The sequence below is a fragment of the Symphalangus syndactylus genome, chromosome 21 (assembly GCF_028878055.3).
Source record: "Symphalangus syndactylus isolate Jambi chromosome 21, NHGRI_mSymSyn1-v2.1_pri, whole genome shotgun sequence".
In the NCBI taxonomy this organism is placed as follows: Eukaryota; Metazoa; Chordata; class Mammalia; order Primates; family Hylobatidae; genus Symphalangus; species Symphalangus syndactylus.
In genome coordinates, this window is record NC_072443.2 from 54,647,478 (window position 1) to 54,659,979 (window position 12,502).

The 12,502-nt window shown below is 49.7% G+C and overlaps 1 protein-coding gene across 1 annotated transcript in view; it reads left to right on the forward strand.

Annotated features, from left to right (window-relative positions):
* WNT7A (Wnt family member 7A) overlaps window positions 1–10,692 on the forward strand; it is a 61,236-nt gene extending 50,544 nt beyond the window's left edge. The window contains exon 4 of the mRNA XM_055259454.2: window positions 9,815–10,692. Within this exon, the coding sequence (XP_055115429.1) occupies window positions 9,815–10,294 (480 nt within the window). The 3' untranslated portion in view covers window positions 10,295–10,692. The remainder of the gene's footprint in view (window positions 1–9,814) is intronic.
* The last annotated feature ends 1,810 nt before the right edge of the window (window positions 10,693–12,502 follow it).

Below are 12,502 nucleotides of genomic sequence, written 5' to 3' on the forward strand. Positions count from 1 at the left end.
AAATAAAAACCTGGATATGGTTTCTTTCAGAGGCTTAATCGTCTTTTCTTGGGCCCCAGCTCTTTTCATCCTTCCATTCTGCCATTGTCACCTTGTCAGCCTCATAGGTCTTGCCTAATGGTCACAAGATGACTGCCTAAGCTCCAGGAATCACATTCTTACACCACAGCATCCAAAGATAGAAAGGGAGAAGTTGCTCTTCCGGGTCTCTGTTTTTTTCAGGCGATGTGTTGTGTTTTCGGCCTCCGTGGTCAGAGGTAGGCCAGCAGCAATGAGGAAATGGAGAGCCAGAGAGTGTGCCATGTTCCCTTGGGCCATTTCTGCCATCACCAGCATGTGGTGGCAGGGATGGGATTTGAACTGAGCTTCTTGGGTGACCTGACTCTGCCACAGTGCCTGCTCTTCTGCTTCAGGCTGCCTTTGGCCACATCATGCTTACATGGAGACTGATTCTGATTGCCCAGATCACTGCTTGTAACCTGAGGTACAAGTAGTCCAGAACAGACCACTCCCTGCAGAGAAGCCAGGCTGGCCAAACTCAGAGGGGTTCCAGAGGGGAGGAAGCAGCAGATACTCAACGAATCCGGAGTCTCGAGCTCCAGCCCTCGAAGTCCTGGCCTTCCAAAGGCCTTTTTAGGCAAACCAGTCCTTGGCTCCCCAGACCTGCGCCATGCCATGTGTGGCTTAAAACCCATCAACTAGGGGCTGGCTGTCTGCTTTACAAAGGGCACCTCCACCACCCAGATGAAAGGATTTCTATTCCAGTTAGGGTACTTTAAGCTGTAATGGATAGAAACCCAACTCAAGCTTGCTTAAGAGCAAAGGGCATTCATTAGTTCCTGGAACACAGTGGTCTTGGGTTAATGAATTCAGGTCTGGCTTGATCCAGGGTGCAAATGATATTCCCAGGACCCAACCGCATGCACCCCTTCCTTGCCCCCTCTCTATTTCTCAGCTTTGCTTTCCTAGTTGATGCCACTCTCTGCCCCATGTGGTTGCACGATGCCTGTCCACAGCTCTGGCCCCTGCATTCCCTCCTGTTCATGTCTGGTGGGAGATAATCAACAGCTCTTGTCTTCTGTGTGCACAGAATCCCCAGGACTCACTTCAGTTTGGCCCTGACTGGTCTGAGTCACCCATCCTTAGCAATGACCAACGGGGCTACTTCAGTTTCGGGGGCTAGGGAAGGCCTCATTGAGGAGTCACTGTTTGCAAAGCTCCAAGGTCTCACTGGGCTTGCTAGAAAACAAGGCACCAAGATAAGGACTGGGGTCGGGTGGGGCTGGGACAGGTGGCTCTGCGGAGGAAGTGGCACTGTGGAGGCCTGTAGAGGGCTGGGTTGGGCTGGGCCTGCGGAGATGAATGGGGACACATTCCTGGAGTAGGGCAGTGCAGGATCGATCCTGGAGCACCCAGTGCTTCAGAGTGCCTGCCATGGGTGCTGGGGGCAGGGATGATAGCGAGCAGTGTGTTCAATGCTGGGAAGCCTTTGGTTTTTAAAATTAGATGACCCTCAGAATGCTATGGAGGGTGGCAGACACTTCCAGTCATAGGAGCAGCATGTGGCATGGACCCTGTGGGAGCCAGAGGTTGCTGTCTGACGTCCCCTCCCAAGGATCCTTCCTTCTTCCAGGAAGTTCACCCCCAGGTCCCCTGGGCAGCCCGAGGGTCTGGGACAGGCCCAGAAGCGCCAAATTCGATAGTATCTATTTGGCATTATGAATCAAGGAATTTTCTGGAGCCAAGTTTCTCCCCAGTCCCCTCCCAGGCCTGAGAACCTCACCCTGAGTAATTCCGGGCTCTGGGCAGCACCTGGTACATTGTTGGCACTTCCTGGGGGCCCTGTCAAAAAGAGATTGATTTTTCTCCCTCCAGTGGTGCAGAAAATCCTTCCTGCTGCTCCAGACAGGTTTGGGGCATGGCTGGGAGGCAGAGAAGGCTCTGGATTGCAGCCCCACCCAACCTGGTGCAGGAGTCCCCTTTACAGACCCCAGCTGCTGCTTGCACACATTCCAGGACAGGGAGCTCATTACCTCACTGGCAACCGACTTGAGCCCTGGTGAGATTTGTTGGGGAGGTTGGCCTCTCACTGAGCAGGAATCTACTGCTCTGTGACTCCCACCATCAACTGGGGTCCCAGCTCTGCACTCTGGATACACAGTCCTTCCTGCTCACTCTGTCCTGGGTCAGGCCTGCAGACCCTGTGGAGTAGTGACTAGGGATCCCAGAAACTACCTTTCTCCAGGCTGAGCAGCTCCAGCTCATTCACTGTGGGTCCTCCAGCCCTCTCCTCTAGACATGCTCTGTTTCTTTCCATCTGCTGAGGCACAGTCCAGTTCTGAAAACTGTATAGGAAGACCATCCCCTCCTTTACTGTGGGCATTAGGCCCCAGAGTGTTGGCTTTTCAGTAGCCTCTTAGCTCATATTGAACTTGTGGTCAATTTCAGTCTTTCTCAGTCTCTCCCATACTGTGATTTTCCAATCAATTTTTTAGATATCAAAAATTGTAGATGTTTAGCCCTCTTCTGGCTGGTTTCAGCCACTGTTTTATTCTGTGGAGGGGACTGAAGTCTGCCTGGCACTTCACTCACATTATCCTCTGTAGATGCCTGAGCTGACTGGAGTCTGATTTCGGTAGCACCAAAAGACCCTTTTACTCCCCAGATGCCCCTCTTTCTGGCCACTCACCATGCCTGAAATGTCCTCATTATGTGCTCAACATGTGCTCTTCCTTAAGCCTGCTCCCTCTTCCAGTTCTCTGTCTCTGTTTCCCGATCTGAAATGCCTTTTCCCCATTTCCCTGGGTTTGGCCGATTCTAATTTATCCCTCCTGTTATCTGACTCCAGCTCAGCCCTGGCCTTCTTGGGGGAGGCTTCCTTGAGATGCACACAGGAGCATCTCACGGGTTCAAGTTTCCTTCTCTGTTGTCTTCACTCCTTCATAGCACTTACCAATGTATGATTAGATTCAGGGGAATTATTAATTCCACAGCTACTTCTGGTTTGGAATCACAAGCTCAGAGGTGGCAAGGACTGCAAACTCAGGGAAGGTAGGGACCGGGAGCTCAGAGAAAACCAGAGCAGCACCTGCTTGTGTCATAGTCTTCCTAGGAACTCCCCAGCAGGGGTGATGCCAAAATCACACAGCAGGTCCTCACTGTAAAACAGGTGCATGAGTGAATGCATACGTGGACAGACACGCCCTAGGTCCTGTTCCCCCTGCAAACACCAGGCAGCACCGCTTGCACGCAAGCCTCTTCATCAGAGGCTGGGGATTTCAAGGCGAATGACCTGGCCTGAGGAGTGTGGCCCGTGGGGTTCTCTGGAAGCAGAGGCTGAGATGGAGTTTCAGGTCCCAGCTGTTTACTGGGGATCTGTATAAAGGAATAAAGGGGAAGAGGAGGAGCAGGCTTGGGCAGATGGAGGACTCACACTTGGATGCTGGCTCAGCAAAGCCTTGATGGGGAGCGCTGGACTCGGTCCTGCCCATTACATTGGACTGCCTCTGGCTAAAATGGCCAGACCTTTATACCCCTGCCTCACTTGGTCCCCAGATGCAGGGCCCCACACCCTGAAGGATCTGACAGCTGGAGGCTATGTGCTAATCACACTCCCAGGCCAGTGGTGTGTTGGAACCCACTCCTATGAGCTGGAAGACCCACTACTAAACATTCAGTATTTGTCAATTGTTGGTAGCTTAAAGTTTTAAGCTAACTGTTGGTAGCTTAAAGTCAGCCATGGTGGGAATGTTTAATTTATTCCTCAGAAATTGGGAAACACTACGTAACAGGGCTTTTTTTTTTTTTTTTTTCGAGAGCCAGTTTGAGCAACATACCACTACTTGTAGCTATGAAGCAAGTCCTCCCTCGGAGGGCAATTGGCCTGGGGGAATGCTGACATATAGGCAGGTCATCACAGTGCTAAGGAGACAAGGACTCTAACAGCACAGGCCAGCCATGGAAACCATGAGGGAGTCACTGTCTATCCTGACAATCAGGGAAGGCTTTGTGAGGAGGTGACTTTTTTCCTGACATGGCAGAATATTCAAACACTACAAAAGACAATCCCATGAAAAGTAAGACTCCTGTTTGTCCACCTGGTCCCCTGGCACTGGTGTCCTCCCCAGAGACAGCTGCTCTTACCAATTCCCCTCATATAATTCCAGAAATACCCTGTGCTCCTACAAGCATACATGTTTGAGTCTTCTTTCTCATACATACAAGCTCCCACGCTGCAAGCCTTTCTATACCTTGCTTTGCTCTCTTAACCATGGACCTTGCACAGTGTCCTTGGTTAGTGAGTAAGAGCCATCTCATTCTCTTTAGCAGCTATAGGGCATTCCAACTCATAGATGTGCCGTAATTTACATAACCAGTCCCCACTGGTGGATCTTCAGATTCTTTTGGCCTTTGGATATTTCAGATAAGGTCTCTGTGAGGCTCTTTGACATTTTGCACAAGCACAAGCCTCCCCGCAGGGTACGTATTCAGTAGTGGAATTGTTGGGCCATCGTCTGTAATGGTGATAAAGATTGGCCTTCCAGATAAGGAACAGCATGTGCAGGGCCAAGAGGCATGGAAGGGGTGAGCTTGCTCAAGCGGAGGCAGCTGCTGTAGAGAGGGCACGGGCCTGGGGGCCAGGAGGGTGGGGCTCGGCTCGGCCCTGCCCCAGAGGAGCCAGGTGTATCCACTGTGGTCGTGGCTGGATACCACAGGCACATTCAGGCTGGGAAATTAAGGGAGTTTAGAAAGAGACCACTGTCCTATGACCGATGGATGCGTGGATAAAATGTGGCATACCTGTACCATGGAATGTTATTCAGCCATGAAAAGGAAAAGAATTCTAACACATGCTACAACATGCACAGACCCTGAAAACTTTATGCTGAGTGAAGGAAGCTAGAGATACAAAATGCCACATACTGTGTGATTCCATTTATAGAATAGATCTGTCTAGAACAGACAGATCTACAAAGACAGCAGGTAGATTAGTGGCTGCCTGGGACTGGGAAAGGGGAAAATGGGGAATGACTGCAATGGGTATGGAGTTTCTTTGGGAGGTGACTAAAATGTTCCAGAATTAGATTGTAGTGATAGTTGTACAATTCCGAATATACTAAAAACCATTGAATTGTACACTTTTGATGGGAGAATTGTATGGTATGTGAATTGTACTGCAGTAAAGCTGTTTTAAAAAAGAAAGAGTTTGCCAGTAAAAGAGCACAAAAGTAAAGGAACTCAAAGAGTTGGTGCAGCACCCTGGGGCTGGCTACACTGGGGAGCGGTTACTCCTTACACCTGAAGACAGGGGAGGCTGAGCTGCTAGAATCCAGGGGCTGTATAGAGAGGACTTCCCAGCAGGAGCTGTGACCTTTGATAGGGGTGTGCAGACATCCTGAAGGGCCCAGCAGGGAGCAACCAGGGGGAATAACTCCCAGAACTTTTCTCCTGCCCTCTGATTTCCTGCCAGTACCTTCCACTGGCCAAACCATCTGGAAGGGCCTACTGAGTCCAGACCCCAGATTCACAGATTTATTTCCTCATTTATTTTTCTCATATATTGTGAAATCTCAGCATCACAAGATGGCAAAATGGCAAACTCTAGCAGTTTCATGCAGTTGGTCTTTAACCTGCAACCCAATGGTGCAGCCACCAATATAAAATACTGACATTCTGCCAGCTGCTCCAAGCCCCTCGATTGTTCCCCACTTTTGCCATGGCTTTTCCTTGAATCCTTTCGACTTCACCTATATCCAGCAATGGAGGGTTGATGCCTGGCTAGCTTGGGAGGGCCTGTGGAACCCTGAACATTCAACTGACAATTGCTCAGGCCTAGGGCATACTGCTTGTGGAGTGATTTGAATGCACCCCCTTGGTGAATTACCTTCGGGCGTTTTCTGTGCACCTGCTATGTGCCAGGCACTGGGAAGCTGCATGGAGCCGTGTCATCTTAGAGCCTGAGCCTGAAAGCCCTCAGACCTCCTGACACTGAAGCACAGAGCCCAGGCTCTTCAAGTGGGGAAGTGAGCTCAGAAGTCCCCTCGGGCAGCTCGGAAGCCTGGCCTCAAGCAGTAGGGTGCAGAGTGCAGCTTTGTCCCTCACACACTTCCTTTGCTGTTGTCCCCTGCCTCAGGGAGAGGGCTGGGTGCGTGTCTGGTGACCAGCCCTGGCCAGGCAGCTGTGATTATGCCCGGCTTAATGTGGACATAATGCAGTCACTGCAGCTCTCAAAATGCAGAGTGTGCAGGGCTAGCAGGCTGGATGTCACCTGACTGGGGCCCATTCAATACCACCATGGCGTCAGGCCATCAATGGCCTCAGAGGAACAGGGAGGCCACATTCAGGGGTCCAAGAGGGGCAGAAGGAGCAGTGACCCCCATCCAAGACACAGGAGCCGTTTTCTGCACTAGGGCCATTGCTTAGGGCCCACCACAATAGTAGCCCTCAGTATCACAGACGTGGAAATACGTGCAAGCCTTGGTATTGCTTTCCCACGAAAACCTTCCAGGGGCTTCCCATTGCCTTTTTTAAGAAAACAACTTTATTGAGGTATAATTCACATGCCATACAGTGTCACCACTTAAAGTATGCAATTCAATGGCTTTTAATATATATTTGCAGATATGTGCAACCATCACCACAATGAATTTTACGTTATTTTCGTCACCTCAAAAAGAAACCTGTACCCATTAGCCACCACTCCCCATTTCCCTTCTTCTCTGCAACCACTAGTCTCCCATGTGTCATCATGGATCTGCCTATTCTAGGCATTGCATGTAAGTGGAATCACATGATATGTGGCCTTTTGCATCTGGCTACTTTCACTTAGCATATAATGTTTTCGAGGCTCATCCACGTTGTAGCATGTGTCGGTACTTCATTCCTTTTTATGGCTGAATAACATTCCATTGTATACCTAATTTTGCTTATCCATTAATAGTTGAGGGAGTTATTCCCCTCACTTTTTAGCTGTTGTGAATAATGCTGCTATGAGCAATCATGTACACATTTTATTGTGGACATGTTTTCATTTCTCTTGGGCATACCCCTAGGGGTGGAATTGTTGAGTCACACATTCTGTGTCTAACATTCTGAGGAGCTGCCAGACTGTTTTCCAGAGTGGCTGCCTCGTTTCAGATGCCCACCAGCAGTGCAGGAGGGTTCTGATGGCTCCACACCCTCGCTGACACTTGTTATTGTCTTAGCCTCCTAGTGAGTGTAAAGGAGCATGTGGTTGTGGTTTCGATTTGCCTTTCCCTGGGGACCAGTGCTGCTGAACATCTTCTCATGTGCTTGTTGGCCATTGATTGTATCCATTGCACTTTTATAAATTGAGATATTACTTATGTGAAAAAGGTACACAAAGCATCCCTATTCACTTAAAAGAATAGTTACAAAGCATGATCCATATAACCATAACCCATATCAAGGAGTGGAATATTGCCAGGACCCCCAGAAGACAGCTGGGTGCCCCTGGCCAACCACAGCCCCTCCCTGCCCCGGGAATAACCTTGTCTTGATATTGGTGGATGGGCTCCTAAACAATACTATCCAGTTTTGCCTGCCTTTGACCTTGATCCAAATGAAATCACTCTGTGGAAATCATTTCTTGCTTGCTTCTGTCCCTCCACACTATGCTTCTGAGTTAGTCCCTGTCAGTGTGGCTTGCTAGAGCTGTTCATTGTCATTGCCCTATTGTGTTCCATTGAAATGCACACGCTGTGGTTTATCCACTCACTGTGAATGGTCATCTGGATGGTGCCCAGGTCAGAGTGATTATGAACATTGCTGTGTGGACATTCTTGAACCTGTTTCCTTTGCACACACAGTGTGATTCTCTAGGGTATGTGTCTTGGAAATGGAAGGTCTGAGTCATAGGCATGTGCATCCTCAGCCTTAGTAGATACTGGAAAACGGGTTTCTAATATACGTGTACCACGTTTGCATGCCTCCAGCAGTGTCTGAGGGCTCCAGGTGCTCCGTATGCTCGCCAACACTCAGTAAGGTCAGAATCCATTTTGAGCACCCCCCAGGTATCTCTGTGTCAAAGCCTCCAGCTCAACTGGGCCTGAGTGCATCAGAAACACCTGCCTCACTCTGCCCCCAACTGTGTCATCACACCTCCAAGCCTTTGCTCTTTGTCCTACTTCTTAAGCCAAGGCAGAAAGGCAGGCTGGAGATTTGGGAACTATCCGCTCACTGACAACCAAAAGGGATATCTGTGTTGTTTTGGGGACACAGATTTGTGGGACGCAGCCTGCATTTGAAGGGGTTGCTCATCCAGCATGGGCTGCATGTGGAGGGGTCCTGGGAGACTGCTGCCTACAGGAGGTACTCTGTGATGCCAGGTGTTCTGGAACCAGAGCCTTCAACCAGCCAGTCCTGTTCCTGAACACTTTGGATGCCTGTGGCATCACTGGCTCACTTGATTGCAGATACTGAGGTTGAAATATGGTGGCTCTCCCTCCCTGGTGGTTCTGTTGACCAAACACTGGTCACCTCTCCTGGAAGCGGAGCTCTTAGGGCTAGGAGGACCCTGAACATAGACCCAATTCTCAGAGACAGGGACTTAATCTTGTCACCTCAGTACCCCAGCATCCTGAACAGGCCCAGGGCCAGAGGCAATACTAGTGAGTTTTTTGAATGTCTGATTCTCTTCCAGCACCCTGATTTTCTCAGAAAAGATGGAATTGTCTTCACTATATGTTAGAGTTAAGGAAACTGAGACACAGAGAAGAAGCATCACATGGGAACTAAGTGGACAGCAGGCACTCAGTTCACCCCTCAGCTCCAAGCCCCTTGCCTCAGAATGTCTCACAGACCAGCTCTGAGACTTAGTTTAGCCTCAAGGCTTTTTTTCTGTAAAAAGGAGCCAATCATACTAGCTTCATGGAATTAATAAGATGCCACACATAAAAGCATGGGCCCAGTGTGTGTGCAGGGGGTTAATAAATGTCCACTCACTTACCCCTTCCTCCATTCATTCTTTCATGATATAACAGGCAAAAGCAATTTGACAATCTGAATGAAGCATAATAAAAATGCTCACACACGGTGACCCAGCAACTGTGCTCACCGGGAAATCCATCTCTGTGCCTGGTACACAGTAGGAGCTCAATTCATGTCTTAGGATGGTGGAGGAAGGAAGAGAAGCTTTAGACCCAAAGATATTTCTTTATAGTTGAAAAAGGAAGAAGGGTGGAGGGAGGAAGGAAGGAAGAAAAGTGAGAGAAAGAAATAAAAACGATTTTTTAAAGTACACTGAAAATAACCCGAATATGCTGTACTCTGGGTGTTGGGTAAAATGTTGCCTTCTCTTATTGCTGGGCTATTCTAAATATGGCTCATGGCCCAACTCTAGTCCACTGTCTTTGTAGGTGAATAAAGTTTAAATGAAAAACATCTGCTATTCAATTCTTGAACTTCATATAAATGGAATCATAAAGTATGTCCTCTTTGGTGTCCAACTTCTTTCACTCAACATTACCTCTTAAAGATCCATTCTTTGTGCATGTGTGAGCAATTCATTCTTTCTCCTTGCTGTGTAGTATTTCATTGTATGAGTACAGTTAGGCACTATCGTTATCCCCATTCTACATATGGGGAAACTGCTGTACAGAGGACTGAAGTGGCTTGCACAGCACAAAAGCTGGAGTGAGAGGGCCTGGAATCCAGGTCTGAGTTTCCTACACCAGAAAGAAAAAACTAAAGCCAGACCCAGATAGGTGGGGCAGGGTTGGGGGGGAGCTGGGGGCTGCACTTGGCCTTGGAGTGCAGTGACCTGTGCTGTGCTCTTCCCCGCCCTCCCCTGCAGATTCTGGAGGAGAACATGAAGCTGGAATGTAAGTGCCACGGCGTGTCAGGCTCGTGCACCACCAAGACGTGCTGGACCACACTGCCACAGTTTCGGGAGCTAGGCTATGTGCTCAAGGACAAGTACAACGAGGCCGTTCACGTGGAGCCTGTGCGTGCCAGCCGCAACAAGCGGCCCACCTTCCTGAAGATCAAGAAGCCACTGTCGTACCGCAAGCCCATGGACACGGACCTGGTGTACATCGAGAAGTCGCCCAACTACTGCGAGGAGGACCCGGTGACCGGCAGTGTGGGCACCCAGGGCCGCGCCTGCAACAAGACGGCTCCCCAGGCCAGCGGCTGTGACCTCATGTGCTGTGGGCGTGGCTACAACACCCACCAGTACGCCCGCGTGTGGCAGTGCAACTGTAAGTTCCACTGGTGCTGCTATGTCAAGTGCAACACGTGCAGCGAGCGCACGGAGATGTACACGTGCAAGTGAGCCCCGTGAGCACACCACCCTCCCGCTGCAAGTCGGATTGCTGGGAGGACTGGACTGTTTGCAAGCTGCGGGCTCCCTGGCAGATCACTGCCTGGATCTTCACAGGGAACTGCAGGAATGCTGAGCTTGTCTTTTCTGCTGAGGAGGGTACTTTTCCTGGGTTTCCTGCAGGCATCTGTGGGGGGAAAAAAAAACTCTCTCAGAGCCCTCAACTATTCTGTTCCACACCCAATGCTGCTCCACCCTTCCCCAGACACAGCCCAGGTCCCTCGGCGGCTGGAGCGAAGCCTTTTGCAGCAGGAACTCTGGACCCCTGGGCCTCATCATAGCAATATTTAACAATTTATTCTGATAAAAATAATATTAATTTATTTAATTAAAAAGAATTCTTCCACCTCGTCGGGATCCGTTTTCTGCAATCAAAGTGGACTGCTTGCTTTCCTAGCAGGATGATTTTGTTGCTAGGACAAGGAGCCATGTAGAAGTGTACATAACTATTCTTTATGCAGAATTTCTACTAGTTGATTTTGCAAGTACCCCCCTTGCAGCGCTAGATGTTTAAGTACAAGCGCAGACATCTTTTATACATATATAGATATATATACACACACACATTTATATTTTTTTTGCTGTTTGCTGCTACTTATCCAGAAATTTAAGCTGGTCCAGATTTGGAGACATATTTTCCAGAGTATGTTTCCCATCCTTTTGCCCTCCCCAGTTCAAACTTCACCATTAGAAAAATCCAGTTTGGAATATATAGAAAGAGGAAAAATAATAATAAATTCCCAGCAGTTTCCATCTTTCAGAAAGTGAGCCACCGGATAAGAGAATATTTTGTAAGAGACTATTTTTATATGAATATTTTATTTATATCGAGTCTGCTGTATCATTCCACGGCCTGTGCTTCTTCTTAATTCTGGTACTCACTTTGGGGTAAGGAGGGGCGATGCCTGGTTGTGGGATCAGGCCCCACAGGGCCCCTTGCACAGCTGGATTCTTGAGTTCTGTGTGCCAAGTGGGCACAAGCTGCCCCTGGATGCCTGGGATTGAGGCATCATCTCATCCATGTTAGCCGGGAAAGAAATCAAATCCCCAGCCTCAGCCTGTTAAGCTCAGGCCTTTCAAGCAGGGCCACTGAGTGGTGGCCTCGAAATGAGTCACTGTGGTGGGTGGTCATCATGCCCTTCACAGGGACTTGACCGTCATCATGCAGCAGAGGCCAGTTCAGGGAGCCCCGCACCTCACCAAAACACTAGCCATTGCCTGCATGTCCTGGAAGGTGAGATGCAGTCCTCAGATGATGGGACCCAAAACAGGTGGGGTGAGGGGCCGATGAACAGCTGGGCCCAGCGAGGCTTCCTGGATATCCTACTCCCAAGGCCAAGCAGCAGGGAGAGGTTTGGGCGAGCCCACTTTGCTTTGGGTCCAGCTACACCCAGAGCCTCAGCCTAGAAAGCTGTCCTCCAGCAGGCTGGGGGTGTTCTAATATGTGTCCGTTTGCATTTCCGGTGTGTGTGTGTGTGTGTGTGTGTGTGTGTGTGTGTGTGTGTGTGTGTACTGTATCTCCTTAGGGACTTGGGGGTAGTCACGTGACTTTGCGCCTTGCAGCGCCTCCGCCATACTCGTGTGTGTATGTGTCTTTGCGTTTCAGTGCTACCCAAGCAACTGTTTCTCTCCATGTGCCTGGGAGATCAGGTCTCAGGCATGGAACTGCGTGCCTTTGCATCTGCTGCTCCCCAGGGTCTCTGCTTGCATGTGAGGGCTGGTGGTGTGAGGCAGACAGCAGAGATTGTGTGTGATTGTGTTGAACCACCAAGAGATGGCACCTCTGAACTCTGTCCCCACACGCATGGGTGAAAACCAGACACCTCTGAGACCACAGCACAGCCCCATGGCCCCACCTGCTGGGAGCCCCTCAGTATCTAGGCTGTGTCTGACTCCTCAATGTCCACACTGAGCCTGGATCACAGCATGGGCAAATAAAAGTGACTGGATGGTTGCATGGTTTCTTCCCTTGGACCTTTTTTTCCATTTTTCTTTTACTTGGGTGTCTGGAGGAGTGGGCATGTGAAGGGGCCATGGAGTGAATGGATGGAGGGATGGATGAATGTGTGAGTAGGGAGGTAGGTGAATGGGTAGATGTGTGGATGGATAAGTAGGTGGGTGGGTGGATGGATAAATGGATGGATGGGTAGATGGATGGAT